The 24726-nt window shown below is 38.1% G+C and overlaps 1 protein-coding gene across 1 annotated transcript in view; it reads right to left on the bottom strand.

Moving 5' to 3' along the window:
• Positions 1-348: 348 nt before the first annotated feature.
• The window catches only part of LOC113225918 (probable ATP-dependent RNA helicase kurz), a 35716-nt gene continuing 11338 nt past the window's right edge, over positions 349-24726 (bottom strand). The window contains exons 10-20 of the mRNA XM_026458385.1: positions 24409-24427; positions 23884-24103; positions 21726-21954; positions 21103-21228; positions 18789-18929; positions 14689-14844; positions 5333-5528; positions 3959-4183; positions 3747-3888; positions 2625-2827; positions 349-425 (exon numbers count right to left, since the gene is read on the bottom strand). Coding sequence (XP_026314170.1) covers positions 349-425; positions 2625-2827; positions 3747-3888; positions 3959-4183; positions 5333-5528; positions 14689-14844; positions 18789-18929; positions 21103-21228; positions 21726-21954; positions 23884-24103; positions 24409-24427 — 1734 coding nt within the window. The remainder of the gene's footprint in view (positions 426-2624; positions 2828-3746; positions 3889-3958; positions 4184-5332; positions 5529-14688; positions 14845-18788; positions 18930-21102; positions 21229-21725; positions 21955-23883; positions 24104-24408; positions 24428-24726) is intronic.

The raw sequence follows: 24726 nt of genomic DNA, 5'->3' as shown, positions 1-24726 counted from the left end.
ACAGCTAAAAATTTAATAATTGTAGCAGTTGAACACTATATAATCAAATTTTAATAATAATGTTTTCAACTAAAGTTTACGAAATTTACAAGAACGCAAAATCAATCTCAAACGACTCGACACAAATTAATGAAAAAATGACAATCGGCATTTTTTTTACTTTCAAATGAACCTAAAATAGAAATGTAAATAGCTGACCAGAATTTAAAAAAAAAAAAGAATACATTACTTTGGTGACTTTACTAGTGTTCCGAAAAATTACCGGTATTTGTGTACCGCCAATGAAAACAAATGTTTTTTTAAATATATTTACATATTTATATTTGCAATCAAATATTAATATTTTTATTACAAAGGTGGCCAATATAATGTAGCTTCGTTGTGCGCAGACTCCGGCAGCCATTTTAAATATTCGTCTAATAAATCTGAAACAAAAAAAAATTAAAATATATGTACCAATATCAACAGAAATATTAGGTAGTAATACAATGGTACTCGTATCTGTATTCTCTTTAAAGCTATGATCGCCAAAATGCTCTATGTCAAAAACTTTGGCTGTCCATACATTAAATAATCCACATAACATCGGTATGGTACCATGGACCAACAACTCAAAAGAACTGCAAATTTCCACACTACAAATCGTAGCTCTGAAAAAGGCTAAAATTCTGTCTTATATCTAGGTGCTGCTGATCATTAGCCCGGAGGTAGTTTATATTATGTAAATGGCCGTGGATATCAATTATTCCTCTTTAATATGAAATATACTCTAATATTATTTTATACTATAGTTATTTTCCTTGAAATATTATTCAAATATTGATCACGAGGTAAAATTATTTTCTGAACTTTAACAAATATGCATTGGGCATTGTGTGTTACAAACTAATTTATAAATTAACATTTTTTTTTTTTCTTTGCAACATCAAGTGGCAGGACGAACAAGTCGTGCGCCTGATGGTAAGCTATTACGCCTTTCCAGTTTCAGTGCCACTGAGAGCTTTAAATTGCAAAGATCTAAGGGGCACTATCACTGCGCCCGTCACCCTGAGACATAAGTTGACTAGTCCCATGTGCCTGAAATTACACCAGCACCCATTACCCATCAAAACCGGATCACAGTAACGCTGACATTACTGCTTGGCAGCAGAAATAGGTAATGTGGCAGTACTACCCTGGACGAACTCTTTACATCAAACATCTATTTGATTTGTTTGTTACCACTAGAAATTACAGTAACTTTTCAATGTAAAACTGCATTGCAGCTTGTCAATATTTTACAAATTAGTTACAAAAATAGAAATTTGATACTCGTCACGACATCTTATAGGTACTAAATACCCGAATACGCTGTCTTGTATTGCAATTAGCAGTACTCTTGAGTTATTTATTGGTTCGTGATAGTATCTTGGTATTTTCGGTTTTTCACTCTACTCTTTATAGCATATCTCTGTTAGTCTTCTCGTAGCTATAGAGATGTATAAATTTTCATTATCACAGGTAGCGTTTCAAAGGTTCAAATTTGTCAGCCGTGAGTCGATGGTATTTTTATATGAATTAAGAAGTAAAAATAAAACGGTGTTTTGTTATCGCATGTTCTGCATTTTTAGAATCTTTAAAATATTTGTCTATCTTGGTAATGGGTTTAATGAACTTGACTCACGAGGAAGAAACTCATGAAAAAATTAAAAAGTCTGTTCTAAAAATAGTTTAAAATTACATGGAGCTAATGGGAACAATTATGACATGTTAAGGTTACAATTGTTCCACATTGAAATACTAGGAATAAAGGAATTTTCAAGATTTATCTACTAGTTTTACTAATTTTGTTTTATGTCTTCGCTATATGTTAACGTAAAATGAACCCTCTTGGACATTTAAATTTCATTATGAAACTTAAATGTCCCAGAGGGTTGTCCCACAGCCCATGGAAAATATGTTCAGTTTCCAGGCAGCAGCGGGCCAGTGTGGCGGAGTATGACCTGTCCCTCACCTAGAAGAGTTCCGTGCTCAACGCTACACTGTCAAACAAATATACTGTATAAAAACAGCATTTTGAGAAAAAGCTGCAAAAGGGATTATTAGTGATGCAAAGAGAGAACTAACATAAATATATTCAAATACATGTTACAAGTACAATATTATGATTTTATGCTTAAAGTGTATTGCACTGCACAAAGGGCTCAACTCAGTAAATACTGCGGCTGAGCCACAGCACTTGTTTTCAGTGGACCGCTTTACATAAAGAAAAATCCCTTCGGTCCGACTGGACGTCTACCCTCTTTCTCGAAAACGAAATTTAGTTATCGAACGAAATTTAAACGAAGTTTCGTCGATGACCTTATTCTAATTCCTTTTCGATCGGGCGCAAGAATTTCGTAGTCATTTACAATTTTTGTGAACGAATGGAATGAATGATATTGTGTAGGCCCTTTTTGATGTCGACTACGGTAAATTAAGGTTTTGTCTCACTGTGGCTACCACTCGACAGACGTACAGATCGAGTTAAAAGATTTTATGAATTTCTCTTATTGTTAAAGGTCTGTACATGTATTCAAAAGGCTTTTTTTTGTGTGAGAAAGTAATGTAAGTTAAACTAAGTTGTCAGTTTTTACAATACTTACAATTAGACTGCTCTTGCCAAATGTTCTTCAAATCATCTCTAGTGCCAATCCTTTTCATAATAAAAGCTTTGAGCAGTACTTCTATTCTGGGTTGTAACTTCGCCCAGCTTTTGACCATTGTAGATGGAGGTGAGAGCAAAGAGCTTGTGTATTTACGCAATTTCGGGAACACTGAACCTTCTAGAACGAATTTTGCAAACCACCTGTGCAAAGAAATACCATTATTTAAAAAAATGGTGCATCTTTTATATATTAGCGACATTATCATCAATTCTAATAATTATTACTGAAAAAAAGTACGAAGTATAGAAATGTACATATAAGTATAGATACACATATAACTATAATACAAATAACTTATATGTATAGATATACATATAAGTGCGTAACATTCTGTGACATAAATTCTAATTTACTGATATCCTAGATTAAACCTGAAATAATTCTAAGGAAATCAGATGTTTCATGCATTGGGTTGGATATCTTCGAGAATAAAGTCAGAACCAGCTTTTGGAATACTCCTGGATACTAGCAAATAAATTAAGACTGGAGTCTTAATAGGAGTAGTATTCATCTGGAGATGAAGTGAAACAAAATTAAATAAAATTAATTTTTCCATAGAAGTTCTAAACATAGAATATCGACCCTACTACGCAATCTACCACGATACAAAGAGTCACAAAAATAGGTCATTTTTTTATAACACACTTCATTTTTATTTACATTTTACTCAAAAATTCATGGTAGTGAGTGACTTATTTAGTTCTTTCTCCTAGGTTGCCTTGATCTTTTCTACTAAGTTACCTTGATCTATCATATTTGAACTAAATATGGTGAATAATAAATGTATACAAGTCTTGATTTAAAAGTGCAACCCCTAGAGTTTCTTACTCATTCTCCTCAGGGGAACTTCGACTTCCTAGGCCAGTAGTTTTGTCCTACGATGCAGTAAAACCATTTCCGGAAATCCGGATGCGAAAAAAGTAATTAATTAATATTTGGTGGTTTTGCCAACTCCATGTGTCTCCTTGTCTATACATGTATCTATATATGTGAAACACCTTTTTCCTACCATTGATTATTATTTAAGGTATGAAAGAACATCCCAGTCAAACAACGTACCGATATCGTTCAATCTTGTCGGGAAAGTCAATTTCGACGGTAGGCAGCTCCCAGCCGGCCTTGCCGAAGGTGCCTTTGAAATGGCACTTCACTCTCCCCGACTTCTCATCGTAGCGCGGTTCGGGATCTGATAGAGGTTCACCTGTAAACGAACACGTGTTTACGTTATGTTAGAATAATACAACAAATTATCAATTGCGAATGTATCTTACCTAAATTACACAAGTGAGGCACATAAACAGGCAACCATTCCGGCTCAATGGCTGTCACGTTTCTCATGACCATCTTTCTTCTATCTTCAGCACCAGTCTCATAGAGTTCCTGGTATATCACCCATTCGGGTATAGTCTTTCGAAGAATCGATTCAGAGTGGAGATGGACTGGTTCGTCCAGTTCACCGCAGTGATAGGCGTATTTGAATTTACGCTTGTCTTCCCCTGTGGACAGAATAACTTTATTATAATAAGGTCTACGGTCTATGATAATTAAAGTTGTTTTAATATACTAATTATAAAATATTAACAACCTCGCAAGAATATATTACTAACATCACAAACAACACCTTTTATTCCTTGACATGTACATAAACATAATAAATTTACGAAAAATATTATATGTAATAATATATATGTAGATATATAAGACAGTTTTTTTAATGGGACAGTGGGAAAATCCGAAACCATAGAAGATACAAGGCAACTGCCTTAGGAACCATTAGGTCTTTTTTTGTGAAAACAATTTTGGCATAGTCAATTTTTTGCTCAAGCGTGTTTTTCCAGAAAAATGAATAAAATTAACTGACTCTTTGTTAGTGCTCATCGACTCAGTTTCATGCAGGAATCATTTCATTGTATGGGACGAAAAAAATCGGGACAGCAGAAGTTGGTCAAATTTCATAAAATGTTTTTCATAGAAATTGAATAAAACTGACTATTTTTTTAATGCTAATAGACTCAGCTTGGCCCCAAGAATGGATGCCGTCAAAGTACACAGTACTTATTTACTCACAACATATTGTATACCAATTTTTATATTAATGCGTTATGTTAGGTAGGCTCGCCATGGACCCCTAGCATTAATTACACGGCCTCATTACGGGTCTATGGACCACAGACTAAGGGCACGTTCCCATTATGTCACTGTCCTGACGACAGATATTCGTTCAGTTTAAAGTGTCGTGCCTTGTATATTTAAATGAAGTTGTTCACACATAGAACAAGACGATTAACTGTCGTTCACAACTTTTTTGACGTTACGACGGCAGCCTGTCGTGATTATAGGCAGGGCTAGAACGACAGTCGTCCGACGATAAATGCTGCCGTGAACCGATAAATTGTCGTCATGATATTCTAGTGGGAACAGCTAGACACGACATCGTTGAACGATAAAATAAGCGTCCACGACACATTCACGTCAGACAGTCGTGATATGGGAACAGGATAGACGCGACAGTCATCCAACGATAAATAAAACGTTACGACATAATGGAAACGCGCCCTAAGAAACACTGTCCTACCAGGAATCGAGCTCAGGACTCCCTCATGCGGCGCCCACAGTGCTAATAGAATATTGGTGATATTATTTACCCTCTTTGACTTCATTAAGACCAATCTTCCTGCCGACTTGGTCTCCCAGTCCACTAAGCAACAATTGCCGCAACAACCTTGCTTGGTTGTCATCAGGAGGCTTCATCTCCGGGTCGATGGTAACGTCTACACCCGCCACGCTCAGACTGATTTCAGAACTCAGTTGCTTACGAAGCTTCCGGATTTCTTTGATTGCCTAAAATGGAAAAAAAATACTGCTTATTTTTAACATGACGTTTTTGTTGACACGTTCGTCCCATCACTTGGTATCGTGCTGAACCCTGCATGTCGAAGAAGGTTCTCAAAGCTTGGAAAATGTGCGAAGTCCTAAAAGTGCATTGAGTCACGTGGCGGACTATGGCCTGATACACAGTTTCCCAAAGTAGTCTCTATACTCTCTCTGTCTGTACCCCCCAACGAGCGCTGAAGACACCTGTATGATGTATATGTACAAACTACACTACATGTTCGGGTGCGTGTGCGTGTGCGGGTGCGGGAGCGGGAGCGGGAGCGGGCGTGCGTGCGTGTGCATGCCTGTGTGCGTGTGTGTGCGTATCTGTGTGTGTGTCTGTTTGTGTTTCCGTGTGTGTGTCTGTGTATATGTCTGTGCGTGTACGTGTGCGTGTGCGTGTGCGTGTGCATGTGCGTGTGCGTGTGCGTGTGCGTGTGCGTGTGCGTGTGCGTGTGCTTGTGCGAGTGCGCGTGCGCGTGCGCGTGGTTGTGCGTGTGCGTACGTGCGTGCGAGCGCGCGTGTGCGTGTGCGTGTCTGTATGTATATATATTTCCTTTCCTTATCATTTTTTAAGTCAATATAAAATCTTTGGTGGTGGTGGGCATTCAAATTTTTTTTATCTTACCTAAGTGGACGATGAGCGAAAGACTTTGGGAACCTATGGCCTAATATGTTTACTTAAAGCAGAACAGTGCCCATCAATGGGACGTACAATGTGTTGATAATGATGATGATTGAAAATGAAAATAACATCTCAAGCAATCACATTCATTACCACCTACTGGCTGCGGGGCATAAAGTGAAAGACAGAACATCAGCATCAAAATTTCATCTTTTCAGCTAAGAGTTTCCGTTTGAACCACAAACTTTTGAAAGTGTTTGAAAGAAAACGTTTGTAAACAGTGGTTCTTACCGAAATAATCCATTTGTTGTCTTACACGGTTAGCCGAGATATTATGATTCTTCGAATTATTATTATCTTATTATTGGGTAATAACAAAGGGGTGGGAAAAACAAATGAAATTACAGCGTACTAACTATAATACTAAGTATAGATATAAACACAGAATATAACGACAAAAGTCATCATATTTAGCAAACAAAACAAAAACTTTTCCAAATCATAATAATATATTAAATATCCGAAAGAAATACTAACGTATTTGTATGTCCTATGTTGGAATTGATAATAATACTTCCGTATGATGGAATGGTTAAAGCACCAGTGTATGGCCGCTTTTAAATTTATAAAAGTGATTTACGATAAAAATGGCTAACAATAGTATTTAATAAAATATAAATTAAGTTGGCATGGCAACGTCGTACTACGTAAGCAAGATATTTTGTTAGTTTCAGTATTTCATTTGGTTGTTTCCGTATTTTTATCTGCACAAAAGTATTCGATAGCTTAGTAAATAAGGCAGTAATATTCATAATTTGAAAACGCTCATTTATAATTTACTTTTCAGAGCTTTTATGACTACCCCTTATTATTTATAAAGATACAAGCATAATCATGGAAGCCCATAAAACTGTTTTCATATTACTAGAATCATAAAATTAGAACATAAAAAATTCGCTCATTTGTTAAAAAAAAGAGTAGTATTTTCCAGAATTCCAAAATTTATTTTTTATGATATCAAGTGATGGGACGAATAAGACATGTGCCTGGTGGTAAGCGACACGAATATCCATGACTGTTGCAGTGCCACTCACGAGCTTTGAATTGCAACGATCGGAGGGGCACTGCCACTGAATCCTCCAAAACCGGAACACAGTACCTACTTATTGATTACATTTCTGTTTGACTGCAGAAATCCCTCCAATACCTCCTTAATACCTCCAATGAACACTACGCCAACATAATTTTTGGACTATGTTTATTTTGTTTCTAATTTGTTTTTTCACAATATTCGTTTTTAATTTGTCTTTTTTCGAATTTAGTTTTTTGTTCCGTTATTTATTTTCTCAAAATTCGGGGAGCATAATATAAGTAAATAAATACGGCTGTTCACAAAAATAATAGAAAATGATAAAAAAATAATGTTGCCGTAATGTTCGTTGGAGATATCGAAATAGCAGTACTTCCCTGGACAAACACTTTCACAAAGAACAACATCAAAACTCAAATTTGAAATTGTATCATGTATATATTCATAATATGACGGCATCAGTAGCCCAGTGGCTTAGGGTATCACTGCAGTTAACAACACGAAACTCGCATTAAACCGCGAAACTAAAAAGCGAGAAAACCCGTTGTGTGTTTAGCGTCGCCGATCCGAGAAATAAGGAAACGCGCTACGTCGAATTCGACTGTATTTTTTTTCTGCGTATGTCACGCGATTACTCTAGTGTGTGAACCGATGTCGATAATTCTTTTTTTGTCGGAATGGTGATTCCGCAGTAGTGGTCCCGTTCAAATTTGAAGAAAATATTTCACCTCTAAGAGTGTATGAAACAGTATTTATAATTTTTCGCGTTCATTGCTGGCGTCGAGTTTTACAGGCTTACTGAAAATCAGCGCTATGGTAAGTTACTGCAGCATATGCTAAGTCCCGCGTTGGCATGTCGCTGCAACACAGACCATACTAGACTATGTACTTTGTATCCTTACTCTAATTTTAATGTAATTATAATATGTCAAAGAATGACTTGTACATCGAGTTCTTAGCTTTTCGCGATCTATTTTTCCGGATTTAAATCCAGTCAACCGTGACCATGGAACCTGTAAAGGGCCCGAAACTTTGGTTTGTTTGAAAAACAAATATATGTGATTTAAATCCGCAAAAAAGTTTCATTTCCTAAATAATTTGTTGTGCCAATAAATATTATGTCTATATGTAAGAATGGCAAATTAGGGGATGAATCAGGTTTATTGGATTTCACCCACTTTCCGTTAACTGATTTCAATAAAACTTGGCAAATAGATGTAACGAACACAGCGAAAGCAGATAAGCGAACTTTGGAGGTCAGTCTTATTTTATCCGTTTTTTTATTGCATGGATATAAAGATTTTTCTGATCGGCTCAAGCTGATTTCATGTTAATAAGTATGGTGACTCCCTTACACACTGATGGGAAGGCCCTAGATAACATACTCGAAATGAGACATTGAACTTTTTTAAATTGGTTCTTTTCTGGGTCTTCTATGTTGCACGTTTTCTTACTCTAGCACTCATAAAAAAGATAATTCCCTAGTTTGCAACCATGTTATTGGCGTGATTATCAGGCACATTGTTATTATTATTTTTATTAATATCCATAAAAACTTTTATATAAAAAAATCTCTTTAGGGATAATCGGAACTAGGAATACTTTATTTGCAGTACAATATAATAATAAAAAATAAAAAGTGACTATAAGTAAATGACACTATTTTTTCAGATCTTAACAGCGTATATTTATTTGTTTTTTTTCAAACAACCAACGTTTCGGGTCTCTATAGCTCCCATGGTCACGGCTGACTGTGAGTTTTATTTGTTTGAAAAAGCAAATATACGCGATTCTGTACATAGTATTGTAAATTCTGTATAACATTTGAAATCAGTGCAGAGTACTAAAAAGCTGACTCAAAAGTCATTCATCCCTTAGTTTGCCACCCTTAGAGGTAGAATATTTCCTTCAAATGTAACTACTGAGGTAAAACCACTACTGAGGTACCCTCTTTCCAAAAAACAAAAAATCATCAAAATCGGTTCACAAAGTTATCGCGTAACAAACATGCAATAAAAACATAGTCGAATTGAGAACCTCCTTCTTTTTTTGGAAGACGGTTAAAAAAATTTCATTTCCTATGCGCAACAATCGCGAAAACCTAAGAAAATTGACTACTTATTGTAATGCTAACCTACGAAAATCACAATGCAACTAATATTAGTTTAAATTGGTTTTAATACCATTATCCGCAAAAAGACTGCGTCATTGCTCAGCAGACTGAAAGGAAGCCCCAACACCATTTTACACGTCATACTAGACAGATATGACCAACCCTGATTAAATAATCTCACAAGAGACTATTGGGTCTGGATGCGAGTGAGAGATCGGCTGCCACTTTTTCTAATTTAATTTTTGTGCAACTATTTATTACAATTACCACTAAGCTGGGGGGCGGCTACTCTCGATCTCCGTCCGACATCCGTCCGAAACAATTACTGTCAAATAAGTAATATTCGACAAAATTAAAAGACAGGTATCCAGTATGAAGCTTCATTCGCATCACGCGTCTTGTCATTTTGTTAAGTATTGCTTATTTGGCAGTAATTGTTTCGCACAGATATCGGACGGAGATCGAGAGTAGACCCCCTGGTCTTTAAGTTATATTTGTTAGTTACTAACACTATTGGACCTTAAAAAAATCGTGTTGTCTGAGTAAATAATTATATTATTATTATTAAATCAGAAGTGTCAAGCTGGACGTGCTCTCGACAAGGTCGAGAGCGAGTAACCAATCATTATATTTTCAATCGTCTTTATTTATTAATCGACCTAATTAACCAAACTCGAAACGTGCCCCATTTTCACTACAACGATAACACACAATTGTAATGTCATGAAGACGCTGCAGGTCATCGCTCGGATATATCCCAGTCAAGGCCAGCAAGTATGGCCGTAAATTTTTCTACTGTAAGGCCATATAACCTTTCAGTCGCCATATATTCGCTACAGATTGGTCTCTTAATCTTTTTTATGCGACTCACGGGTCCCATTAGGAACCGCGAAAAATAATATATATTTTTACAGAATATGAAAAATTACGTTAAGTAACAATTTTTCAAAAAGGTTCTGTTTCTGGTTTCACAGTATTGGTTTGTGTTTAATGGAGCAGTAAGTAGCATGTAGAAATATAGAAAACAGAGCTATATCCCTGAAACTATCCTTTTTTGGCAGTCACAATGTTATTTAAATAGCTACATAGTGTTATTTACATGATCTCGCAAAACTGCACATTTCTAGGTATTTGTCATCAATTTATAGAATTTTGGTGGAAATATCTATTTTCGTCTCTAAGTAAAAGAAACCCTGAAAATTTGTACGTTTCCTTAATGGTACGCAAATTTCAACTTTTAGTCAGACGCGTGCCAACTATAGGTCTCGAAAGACCTATTTGAGCTCAGTCCGCCATTTGACTGTGTATGGTATGGTTGTGTCATTCTTTCGTGGAAATTCTCTAAAAGCCTAGAAACATGCCTTACTGTGCTGTTTTGGAGTGCAAAAATAATAGTCGCACCAAAAATATTACCTGTAGTGGTATTTCATAACATCGGGAAAGTCTTATTTTAATAAATTTTCAATTTTCTGTATATCGAAATATTTATTTGTTATAATAAACGAAAGTAAAGCTTGTACCCCTGCAATATGGTCAACTCTTTTTTGGAGAACTAAATTAATTACTCCAATTCGTCGTCTTTCAGTAATTAACCGCTAGATGGCAGCACATTTATTGAAATTTCAATATAATATCAAAATGTCGTAACTTGCAACAAGGGGCATTGAACTTTCAACGCTATGTCAACAGGGTAGAGTTTAAATTATATTAACAATCCAGAATTTATTATATCTTTTTAAATTTGAAACTACGACCAATCAATATCAAAGTATTCAGATAACCTGTAAAAATGTGTCCTTTTCAATAACTTTTATGTTATTACATGAATGCTAAGTATTATTTATTAAATATGATTGCTTGCTTACTTAGTCTGTGTTACACATAAAAAGACTACTTTACTACGTCACAGTAATTTCTCATTCATGGGAGCCGGTTCCACGTCGCCCTAATTTTAAGAAAAGAAGAAAAAAAATAAACACTCGTGGTAATCGCAATATTTCCCATCGAGAATAAACTCTAATAATTTACACGTCGAATACATACCGTAACTTTCCAATTTATTATAAACTAACATGTTTTCTTGGGAATAAAAAATGTGTTTTAATTTTTCTTATCATTAGTGTCAATTCAACTAAAAGCCTCCTAATAACAAAAGTTCATACCGCATCACCTTCACCCTTCGCACACGTGAGAAGGGGCTCACATTGGAGTGTGTCAGATTGGAGTGTACACAGTGAAGTAACCTGTGCATCTCCGTTTTAGCAAAAAATCGACTTAAATACCAATTTCAGCGCTAGTTATCTATCTAAATAAGTATTAAGTAATAGTTTTATAAACTTTATTATACATCAATTAGACAAAGGGAACTTTCAAATCCTGCATTTTTATAACGGTCCAGCATATTTTACACACTTGGCAATTAAAAATGTATCGAAATAACTAAAGATAGCACACCTTCTTTCTTGGACCATCTTAATTCTTTTAGTACAAAGATCCAATTTACTATGGAACAAGAGAATTGTGGTACTTTAGCTTTCTTAGATGTTTTAATTAAAAGAAATCCTAATGACACCTTAGGCCATACTGTAAATCGAAAGAAAACCCATACAGATAGGTATCTGAATGGTAATTCCCATCACCATCCTAGCCAGTTAGCTACCGTGGGCAAATGTTTGTTTCAGAGAGCACATGGTGTCTGCGACAGTAATCATCTGGCGGGGAACTTCAGCATATAAAGCAAGTCCTACATGCGAATAAGTTGAAGATTCCACGCCAATACCGCAGGCCCCGTGTGAAACTACCAACAGTCGAGCGAAGACCTGCCATTTTACCTTACGTGTGAGGTGTTACAGACAAGATCGGAAGAGTCCTCGGCGTGCATCTATCAAGACCTATTTCAAGCCCCTGAGGAAGATTTCTCAGTTCCTGAGACCCGTGAAATGTAACATCCCCTTACAGGATGCAGGAGTTTACAAGCTTGACTGTGAGTGCGGTCTGTCTTATATTGGACAAACGAAGCGAAGTATTTGTACCCGCGTCAAAAACACATAGCTGATGTCAAACACCGTCGCGTAAACAAGTCTGCAGTCTGCCAGTATGTCATGGATAAACCTACACATTCAATGAAGTTTGACAAACCCCAGGTCCTTGCAAAAGAAGTCCGTTATCTACCCAGGATGCTGCGAGAGGCCATTGAAATTAAAAAACATCCTCATTTCATCAAGGAAGATGGTTTGGGATCCAGTATTTCCTCTAATGAAAAATCCTAAACAGACATAAGACTGCAGTACTAATTAATGTTTTAGTTTATTCTAATTTCTATTATTAATTAATAATAAATTGAACTTAATAAAAATTCATTCAACAAAATAATTTGTAAAACTTAATGTAGCGTAAATTGGAATATTTTCTTTATAGAATTAAAAATAAGGTATTTATTTAATAACTATTGTAACTATAGTGAAAAAACAGAGTGGTTTGCATTAATATTAGACATAACTGGTTGAAGACTGTACCACCTCAGTCAACCATGACCATGGGACCTGTAAAGGGCCCGAAACGTCGGTTTGTTTGAAAAAACAAATATACGCGATTTAAATCCGGAAAAATAGTTTCATTTCCTATGTGTAACAATCGCGAAAACCTAAGAACTCGATATCCAAATATCATTACTGTCGCTCTCATTCGTGTCTACTTTAAGTCATATAGTTACTTTAAGCCAAACATTTACTTGAAATATAACAATTAGATGGTGATAGTGATGGAGATGACGGTGGTGACGATGATGATGGTAATGATGACGATGATGACGATTGTTGTGATGATGACGATGATTGTGATGGTGACGTGAATGGTAATGATGCCGATGATAATGGGGATCATGATGATGATGTTGATGGTGGGGATGATAATATATTGATGAATAATAACGCACACACTCAACATAGCCCCGAACTAGGGAAACCCTGTGTCGCGGGTGCCATGGACACACACACAGACAACCATAAATTACACCCAAACTCACGAGAGAAATAAATGTAGGCCATACAAATATTTCTCCCGGCCCGGAGGCAGTTTAACAGCAATGGTTTTCGATAACTGGTAAGACTATAATAGTAATGAAACCGGCACGTAGAAAAAGGTCACAACACTTGGAAAAGTATGAAGTCCTCAAACCGCACTGGGCGTGACGGATTACGGTCTAGACCCTTTTCTTAGGAGACTCGTGCCCAGCAGTGGGATGAACAAAGGGTCAATGAGGATTGAAATGAAACAAGTTCGGCTGTTTATTGCGTACGCGTAACAAATAGTCAGTCTATAGTTGATAAAACATTCATCGACTGCAATTACTAAACTTCGTTTTATTTGAATTAGAAAAACTGCAAACATTGAAGCAGTGATAGTAAACCTTTTCCTTCACATAAGAAATTACAGTAAAGGTAAACATCGTGAGAATTGATGACAAATGATATTTACAAATGACACGATAATCATGTTATTTTTTTTAATGTAAAAGTTTCCCTTACATGTTTAGTGCCTCTGTTTTATAGTGTTTTTGAAACTAGATTAAGTATGTACAGATAAAAAGATCTTTTAATCTTTAATGAGTATTACGCATAAAAAATGTCATAATTACATAAATAATAAAAATGTTTCTTTAAACTTTTTTTTAATATTGTTTATTTCAAAAGAAATATAGGTTTCGTATTTGATTTTGAATTTTGTTATCGCAGAATAATATATAATAAGTGTTAATGTGTTATGTATATTAACGATTGTTGCTATTGAATATTCTAACTTTTGACAGATTTTTACCAATCATCTTTCAAAATTTTGACGTATGTTATGTAGAAACAGTGGTTTAAAATCAACACTGACCGCGAAGGACTTGAATAATTCATGAAGGTCACGAAATAATTTTAAAAAATACAGAATATTAATGCGTGAACAGTCTGCAGAGTTTAGATATAATAACATAACAATAATATCAATAACGCGCACACACTCATAGCCCCGCAATAGGGAAACCCTGTATCGCCGGTGCCATGGACACACATAGACAACCACAAGTTACACCCAAAATTCACGAGAGAAATAGATGTAGGCCATACAAACTTTTCTCTCGACTCGGGAATCGAACCCGGAACCTCTGGGTGGCAGTCCAGCATGGTAACCGTTCGGCCACGCAGACAGTTGGGAAATAAAGAGCTCCGCAAGATTTTTTTTAAGAATCTGATAGTTAAGTAGTCGACTGTCCATAAAGTAAGCCGTTAACTAAAAAGAACCAAATCCAACCTACCTTCTCCCTCAATCCATACTTAGCGCAGAAGAGTTCTTCTTCGCCTTTGACGTGTGCGAACTCGGCCGCGCCGACGGCTCGCAAAAGTACGCCCGGGTCTCCCAGTAGTAGCAAGTTGCCAGTCGCGGGCCAACAGTCTGACTTGCCCGTCATTACCTAAGAAAATAAAACATATCAGCAGATATTATTTTTCTCTCACTAAGTGGACAAACTCAATATTTAAAAATATATACATTCGGAAATCTCTTGACCCCAATGTTATTTATTATTAGGAAAAACTACCAGAAGGGTTTGAAATTTGACTTATCATCTGTTTACCACTGTTTAAAATTCAAAATGGCGGCCATAAATTTACACATTACCTAAAACATTAACTATTAATAGGTAAAAAAGCGAAATAATTAAAAAATATTAAAAAGTGTTATATATAAATGTATACAATGAAATAGTCCACTTTACCTAAACATTCACAAATTTGAACATTTTAATAAAAATCTTGTCAATATTTGTCGACAATAATAACATTTGTATAGATAAATATTTTGTGAATGTAGATATTTGTGGTAAGTTTGTTCGTTCAAATAGTATTGATGGTGACAGAATAGATTACTTAATTGTTACTACGTAGCCGTTATATCACGCTCATACAAAATCGAAAATACCTGCGCTATAGCCTACTACATCTGACTAATGATACCAGGCGCTTACTGCGAGGAAAAAAGAACCGAAACACGCGCGCAGAGAGGTGAAAATAACGTTGCCCGGTGTGTGCAGTCGTGCGGAGCCGAATGCTCATAAATGAAAGACTAGTACGAGCGCTTGCGCCGACATCGGTGCACTCATCGGTAGGCACTTATCGCGTAACCTTGAGCGAGTGAAAGAGCCCTGTACATCATAGTACCTCAACTATGGTACACTTTTTTTTCATTAGATAGACTTGTTCTTGACCACTACCTAGCTCTGGAGCAAAGATGGGATCTACGATGGAACGAGCTTGCCCAGAAAATGCCTATTCAGTCGCACCTTAAAGATACCCGGGTTGTATGAATTCGGAAATACAGACGCAGGCAGGGAATACCATTTCTGGGCTGTGCGCATAATAAAAGATGATGAAAAGCGCTTAATACGCCTGTAGGGAATATCGACCAAGTAAGGATGATATCCCGCCGTACGTCTGGATGTCCGATGGTAAAAGGGGGCCGACGGGATGAGCTGATGGAGCTCATGGGCACACTCATCGAAATGTATTCTGTAAAAAACCGACAGACGGGTAACTTTGCGCCGGTGGGCCAAACTGTGAACTTTAGATTCGAGCTTAACGTCGCCAATAAGTCTTCTGGCTCTGCGCTCAATCGAATCAAGAGCCTCAAGTTGATACTTCGCTGAGCCATCCCACAGGTGACTGCAGTACTCCATGCAAGATCGGACTTGTGCTTTGTATATAGTTAAGAGCTGTCCAGGCGTAGAATATCGCTTAACCTTGTTAAGGATACCCAGTTTTTTGGCTGCAATTTGTGCCTTACATTCAATATAAGAGCCAAAGTTAAGGGTTGCGCTCAATGTTATGCCAAGGAGATCTAGGCTGTCGGTAAGACAGACAGATATACCCCGAAAAGTGGGGGTCACATCAAAGTGACTCCTTTTAGCAGTAAACAGACAGGCCTACGTTTTGGTGGCGTTGAACTCGACCAGATTGTCATCTCCCCACTGAGAGACAACACTTAAGGTCAAGTTCGTCAGCTCCACCATGGCCTCTCTTAACGAACGGATAACTATCCTGCTGTCCTTTGCGCTGGATAGATATCTCTCCGTAACAGTGCTGTCATCTGCATACCCAACAATACCTGGGACTAGCAGGTCATTGATGTGCAGCAGGAAAAGAGTCGCAGAGAGAACCGACCCCTGAGTAACTTCGGCATTGATAGCCACCAAATCAGATGAGCAGCCTTCAATGATTGCTCTGATTGACCGTTCATCAAGGAAATCTGATATCCAGCTACAAAAGTCAGCAGGGATGCCGTAAGCGAGAAGCTTGCTCAGCAGACTTGCGTGCCAAACCCTGTCAAAGGCCTTCGAGATATCTAGTGACACAGCCAGAGCCTCGCCGTGTTTCTCGATGGCTTCGCCCCAGCAGTGCGTAACATACACGAGAAGATCCCCAGCTGACCGTCCCCGGCGAAAGCCACATTGACGAACACTGAGTAGATCGTTTGTTTCAGGGTATAATAGCAGCTTGTTATTCAGAACTTTTTCCATAACCTTACACGCACGGGTCGGCACGGCTGCCCTTTTAGGGGACTGGTTGCACATTTGCAAGTTTCCACGATCCTGGAACGATTCTCGTTTTGAGAGAGAGGCAGTACAGACGCGTCAGCACAGGAGTCAGCTCAGGCGCACAAAACGTCCGTACTCGTGCCAGTATACCATCAGGTCCACTAGCTTTGTTAACGTTTAGATTTCGCAGAGCTCTACGAACCTCTTTTGCATGGATTGTAATCTCCGGCATTGAAGTATCACATCGAGGTAAATTTGCTGGTTGTGTCGAGCTTGCGGCTAGACGTGAATTGCTCGCAAATATTGAAGCAAATAGATTTGCTTTTTCTGTTGCGGAGTTTTGTGACCGAGCGGAATGTCGGAGAATGGAATAAAGTACTCCATTCCCTGCCGGATCACATCCATAACCGCATCAGCATAGCAAGAGGGGTCACCCGAGGAAAAGCAGACTTGCCGCCAAGGATAAGACGCAAAGAAGTGCCGCATCTCATCCCAGTCTGCTGACTCGTATCGCCATAATCTCCTTGTGCCCCTTGGATAATCAACTGGGGGAGAGTATGTCGACACGGTTTTCACCACACAGTGATCGGACGTTCCCAGCGGAGCCGAGATCGATACCGAGTATCTGAGTGGATCTGTTGTCAGCAGCAGGTCCAAGCAATTGGCCTTATGTCCGTCTACATCCGGTACCCGCGTTACTTTATTTACTAGCTGGGTGAGATTTATCGATATCGCAAACTTGCGCGCTTCTCTCCCAGGATGGTCCGATTTCTCAAAGAGGAACAGCCATTCGCTGTGGTGAGCATTAAAGTCTCCGAGAAAATTAAGCTCCGCTGAGGGGTACCGTTGTTGGGCTTTATCTGCCATCTCGGTCAGATGTTCAAAGAGCCAAGTTGTCTTCTGATCACCGCTGTGCGGTCTGTATACCCATGCATAGAAACTCTTCTCCGTTCCCGTACCCACCAGAATCCATATAGTGTAAAAATCCGTTATCTTCAAAGCAACGGAGACACCGACAGCAAATGTCGTCACGGACATACACACAAACTCCAGCTCGCTGCAAAAATATGTGTTCAAGCGAGTAGTCTGGGTAGTTGAGGTACGCCACGCCCCATAGGGCGTTGGTGTTGCTATCTGCGTCTCCGTTAAGAAGAAAAGGTGCGGCTTCTCGGTCTCCAGGTGATAGTGGACCGGGTCAAGGTTCGAGTGCAAGCCTCGGATGTTAGTGAGGTGCACTTTCAGCGGGAGAAAGTGCCGCCGTTGTTTATCCTTATTCTTATTATTCGCCATTGTTTATAACTTTTGGTTGGTGGTGTTGATGGGGTAAAATTGGATGGTTCAGGCGCCATTCAGTTGACCAATAGTAACTCTCAAGTTAGCCAACCTTTGGAGAACTCATTTGGAGACTGAGGGGCCGCCCGGGTCCTCCCATTCAGTCCACTGACACGGTGAAGCATTTCGGGATTTTTCGCGAGGTGGGGGGCAGCCTTTTGCACGTTGCTGGTGCGCTACTTAGGCCCCCTACTGCCTGCAGTCGGCCAACGGCAACGCAACAGACACCCTCAAATTCCCCAAAGACACTGGTACTCCCGCACGCAGACGGAACGCAGCAAACTGCTTGGCATCTGGCTTCGACGGGACGGTGGTAGCAAGCCAGTCGGTCCCTTGCGGAACCTACCTTCGCAAAGTGGGATCATTCTGCCGTCACTAGATGTTATTGATACAAGTAGTGTCGTTGCCCGGGGTAAACCGCTAGGAGGTAGATCCCAACCACCCCAAAAAAAACACTTTCATTATTTGGTACACTGTAAAAAATAAATACTTACTTCAGGAACAGTGAGTGCAGAGACCAAAGCAATGGTGTACGGTAAGAGGTTCTGTTGATGACTCAACGCGAGCATTTTCCCGTAGCGTGGAAGCAGCGGGAAGGCAGACACTGCCTTACCCAGTGCTGTTACCTTTAGCACCTGTGAAAGAGAATAATTACGCTTATGTATTGGTTCTTGACTTCTTTCTTCTTTCTTCTGCTTCTTGGTGTAGTGAGTACACCAATGAGGCGATTAATTTAAAAAAATTTAGCTTGCCAATCATTGGTCAGATTGATCTGTTATAATTATAATTGGAAGTGCTATATTTCCGAGTTATATTCGTTAAAAAAAGGAATGTTTACAATTTCCGTTACATTTTGCTACGATACTATTTATAAGACAGACTAATAAAAATTCATAAAAATCTTTTTCTTATTCTTTTCAACCTCACCTAAACCAAAATAGTTGAATGTTTTACTTATTAAACACACTGCACTCAAAATGCAATATATTGTTGTTAATAACACAGCGAGCTTTCCATTGGTTAAATGAACCACGTGACAAGGTTGGGTCGGTTAAACCATTTTCAAATTAGTTTTTTTTTGAGCCGCTATTTTAGAAAGACATCTATGTGTATATTAAAAATTATTGAATAAACAGAATGTCCATGATTGTACCATGGTATATGCCAATAATTGTACTTGAAGTGCCAATCGCTATACATTTGGAAATATTTTGCAAGTTTGCCGTTAATACAGTTGCTAGGAGTGCCAATATTAATGTCATCCCGTGTGCCAGTATTTGTACTCGTGATGCTAACCACTGACTGATCTTTTGATAATATTATTATTTGGTAATATTTCGTCAAATGAAACATTATTTATTAAAATGATTTGAGCAATCGAGGTCTTGTGTTTTCGTGATTTTTTGTGACACTTTGGAAATGAAACTATTTTTTCGGATCTAAAATCCAGTTAATAATATCAGTAGCTTTAGACATCATTATGGTTGACGACTTTACCATCTCAGTCATACGTGACATATGCCCTTGACATATCGAATCAATCCGATATTATCGTATCATTCGGTATCGTTTAGCACTAACGATATATTTTATCCGTACAAAGTAGAAAGTATACAATTCTAAATTGTACTTGTTTAAACGAAATGCATTTCGAACGCTGATTCGCATGTCATCCGTTAGTGTAGCGTAGTGGACCACTACTAGTGGTTATAGGTATTCTCATTGACAATTATTATTATATTGCATGCGGGCGATATTGCTGTGTTGGGAACATACATAAACTTGGATTGTCAATAATATTGTATGTGTGCGGCTAGCCAATGAGAATATAAGAATAAGAAATACATTTGATTATTGTGTCAAGACTGGTGGTCTTACTTATTCAGTATTAATACAATTTCCTTCGTCTTTTAGAATTATAATAGTAAGTAAGTATAATAGTAATATAAATTATTTATTTATATATCCAAAATATCGATGTTTTGTACCGATATATCGCAAAATATCTATACATTTCGATATATCGCATCGAAAAAAATTTCGATATTTTTTTTACATGCACACCACCAACCAGCCTATGGTTTGAGCTCGGCCGCTGTTCCCGCCGCCCCCATTACTAGGCCGCCCAGGGAAATGTCCCCCTCTGCACCCCCCACGTTACGCCACTGTATAAAGCGACGGGACAAACAAATAAATCGCCTGGTGGTAAGCCTACACACCACACCCATCCATGACAGTTGCAATGACACTCAAAGCTTTTTATACATGACAGGCAGATGACTCCATTCCACCTGATGTAAAATGGAAAATGGAATCCAAACGTGAAAGAAGCCAGTAGGTAGCTTTAAATCGCAAAGAACTGAGGGGCACTGCCACTGCGCCCGTCACCTTGAAACATAAGTTGACAAGTCCTATGTGCCTGTAATTTTGACCCGCACCCTTACCCTTCAAAACCGGAACGTAATAATGCTCACGTTACTGCTTGACGGCAGAAATAGGTAAAGTGGTAGTACTTCAACGAAAGTAGTTCAACTGCCTCCGTGGCCGAACGGTCACCATGCCGGACTGCCACTTAGAGGTCCCAGGTTCGATTCCCGAACCGGGAGAAATATTTGTATGGTATTGTATTTATTTATCTTGTGAGTTTGGGTGTAATTTGTGGCTGTCTACGTGTGTCCATGGCACTCGCGACACAGAGTTTCCCTAGTGCGGGGCTATGTTGAGTGTGTGCGTTATTATTATTATTATTAAACTTAGACAACTCTTTCACAAGGAGCTCTACTGCTACTAAAACTTTTTTGAACTAACCTCTTCATTGTCTTTCCTTTTGCTGCTGCATTCGGGTTTCGTCAAAATACCCAATATTTCGAGACGCTTTTCGGCAAGACGAAGCTGCAAACGATCCGGTGCCGTGGGGAACGGAAAGTTTACCACCTGGAAAAACAGATAAGAACCGAATATTAATATTTGATTAACGTGTATAGAGATTAGAGGTAATGAACAACTATAAGATCATCAGTCTATGCCTCAACACTAATTCAGCACCGAAAAAAATAGTGTATTGAAAAACTGACTCAAGGATGTGTTGCGTATGGTTTTTTTTTCCAAGACGCACCGTCTCCGCACTGTCCACCTGTCAATCTTTAAAATACAGGCTGGTAGTTTTTTACAATTTCTAACACTCCTAGTACCCTTACCTCGGTCGGTTCATCGGTCTTAGGCCTTTTCAAGACGAGAACGAATAGGCATAATTTAGGTGTGCATCTCCTTAGTCGACCTCATCGTCGCTTTCCATCAAATGGTGTACAAGAAAATTATTATTACTCTAGAGGTAGTTCTATCTCATTTCTATTAAAGCATGTTTTTCTTCATTTTGTCAAGGCCAAGGCCAATAATTGCAATTCATTAAATTTCCTTACAAGAATCCTTACCTTATCAATGCCCATACACTTCATCTGCAGAACCAAATCGTCAACAGGTCTTCGACACAAGTCAGGTGGGTGGTGTGGAGGACAGTCATGTTGGTACACTGCACTACTATAAAGTCTGTATGAATGTCCCGGACCAGTACGCCCAGCTCGACCCGCTCTTTGCTCCGCGCTGGCCTGCGATGTCCACACGACGCGCCAGGCGCTTGCGCCTGTTGTATGGTCGTACACCCTTCAAAGTGAACGAATAATAATGTACCAATCAACCACAATAACTCTCAAGTACCAGAACAACGGAATTCCCTCCAAGGCACTACTACGAAACACCCAGACCAGAATCTGTTTAGAAAAGTTCTATTCCGAAAATGATCCTACCGGGAATCGGGCGGCATTCCTTAATAGTTACTACAAGCAATCTTGTTATTTAATAAACACGACAAATTATTCTTCGAATGTTTTAAGATGTTCGAGACGAGAATTCAAATATTTGTTGGTGTAATATGGAATCGTATTGCTGTCTGTACAGAGTTAAAAATTAACTCTGCAATGGAAACAAGTTTCAGGCGACGCCTCGATTAATACTAGTCGCGAGATTGAGATATGTAACAATTAAGATTTAAAAAACATTGCTTTTTCAATTTTTCAATTTTATTAACGAAGTAATTTACTGTAATGGTATTTAAATATTTTTCTTTTACAATACGTAACCTCAGTGGAAACTCGTGATAGCTAGGAATGGCAATTTTAGATGGAAGTAGGCGAGATTTCAATTGTAGGCTCGCTTCGTCTCGTTTCGATTCGCCGCACCGGTGGAAAAGCACTTTCATGACGATGGTAATCACTCTCTACATTTGATTAACTGATAGCTTTCCGATATAATTACCACATTTTTTTTAAATTATTAATACAAAGAATACTTAGAAAAAAATCTTCGAGCCAAAGTCTTCTAGCAAACCTATGCTAAACGCTATGCCAACTAAGCCACGGAACGAACCAGCGGACCTTACGAATTTTTCTGTGCTTGTTGCAGATTTTTGTTTTTGGGTTTTTGACGACTTTTTTAACGTAGCGCCATTTGTGAGAAATCTATTTCTTCACTCTGCCAGGTACCTCTATAGATACCAGTAGCTGTTTGAGATGTCGCTCAAAAAGTATACATTTTACAGAAGACATATCTCCCGCCAAACTGGAAACGGTTTATTAGCGAGCACGCTCTTACAATAGATCTAAGTAGATTATTATCATTAAGTAATGATTAACAAAAGCGTGAAACATACTGACAGCGGGTCAGGGTCCGTGAATTTATATGAACGACAACACACCCCGCACCGGCTCAGGATGGGCGTAGGTCGGGTCGGAAGCGAACGGAATTACACCCGCCGTGCTCTCGACCCGACACACTCGCCCAAGCCGCACCCGTTATTTGTGTTTTTACTTCTCATATAAGTCATACTTACTTATTAAACAAAACAACAATAATATATTATAAGAAATGCTAGTTCATCCTTCTAACAAAAAAATAATCTTTCATACTTTTTTTTGAACGGAATTTCATTCAATAGTGTTTTTATATTTTAACTTTATAACATGTAGGACTTAAATGTAGGACTTTTTCTTAAGAACCCCATACAATTATATATACGAGGTACTTCGTATTTATTTAGCCTCCGCACGTAGTAATTTAAATTAAGCCTTAGGTTATACGAGCTTATTTTCACGAGCCCTATGTCCTATGTTTATTGAAAACTGGTATTTTCTCATGAAACTTTATACAAATAGAAAGTCGATATTTATCAATGATAAATACTTAGTTAAGTTATTAGATGACTTGGCATTACAAATCTAATGTACGTGGCTTTTCATTTCCTCTATTCATCCGGAAAGATATGTAGAATATGTCCCATAAGACAGACGCCGGTGTCATATTAGGACAATGTATAATAAGGGCGGTAAATAAGGAATTACGAACGAGAGTCTATAAGAAGCCCGAGGAAGACTGAGGGCTTTCGGAGTCGAGGTCGAAAACATACAATGTTTTTTATCACACTTACACATAAACAGTATCATTGCATCCAGGCTAACTTTACTATAATGTCTCAAAGAAAACCCTCAGGTCTTTTTTCTTCTCATTACAGCCATGGTCGGTACATTCTTTACTTACTTCATTTTCTTCTTTCCAGTATCAACTACATATTTAATGGCGGGTATAGTAAGTGAGGTCTCCGCCACATCAGTGCTAACAATGCACAGTCTTGCGCCCACTGGCGGTGGGTAAAACACTTTTGCTTGTTTCGATGAACTGAGCATGGAGTATAGAGGTAATACCCATAGGGGCTGGCGGCAAGATTTTATCTCTGGAGTTAGCAAATCTTCTTCACAATCTGTGGAGTAGTTTTAAAATATTACATCACATATTTCTTAATAGTTTAATGTGAAAAATGTTCAACCATTTTGTAGGCAAAGACAAATGTAACTAAACTTAATAAAAATGATTCCCGCGGTCGTAAACACATGGGACTTGTCAACTTATGTCTCAGGGTGATGGGCGTAGTAGCAGTGACCTTCAGATCTTTGCGATTTAAAGCTCTGAGTGGCACTGCAACTGTTATGGACAGGCGTGTCTTACCATCAGGCACACGTCTCGTTCGTCCCGTCACTTAATATTATAAAAAAAAAGATTACGTGCATTTTTGGAAGAGAAGTGCCTTTACGAAGAATTTAAAGATTCGGTATTTGTTTAAGACATATATATATGTGTGTGTGTGTTGTGTGTGTGTATATATATATATATATATATATAGAGTCGATACTACCTCAGCTCGAATTCAAATTTTTCCTGTGTTAATACGGTTCATTTTGCTCGGGTCGAGCGGCAGGGACACTGGTTTTATTTCAGCATTTATTATTTTACAAATGTAATTAAAGCCATTTGAAAAATGTATGTAGTATACGTGTTCTATTTAGTTCAGATGATATAAAAATAATCATTGGCATATGTCAAGTA

Source organism: Hyposmocoma kahamanoa, unplaced genomic scaffold (genome assembly GCF_003589595.1).
Source record: "Hyposmocoma kahamanoa isolate Upper Pololo Valley unplaced genomic scaffold, ASM358959v1 180, whole genome shotgun sequence".
In the NCBI taxonomy this organism is placed as follows: Eukaryota; Metazoa; Arthropoda; class Insecta; order Lepidoptera; family Cosmopterigidae; genus Hyposmocoma; species Hyposmocoma kahamanoa.
The sequence above is the reverse complement of the archived record's forward strand: the minus strand, read 5'-3'. Positions and strand labels throughout refer to the sequence as shown.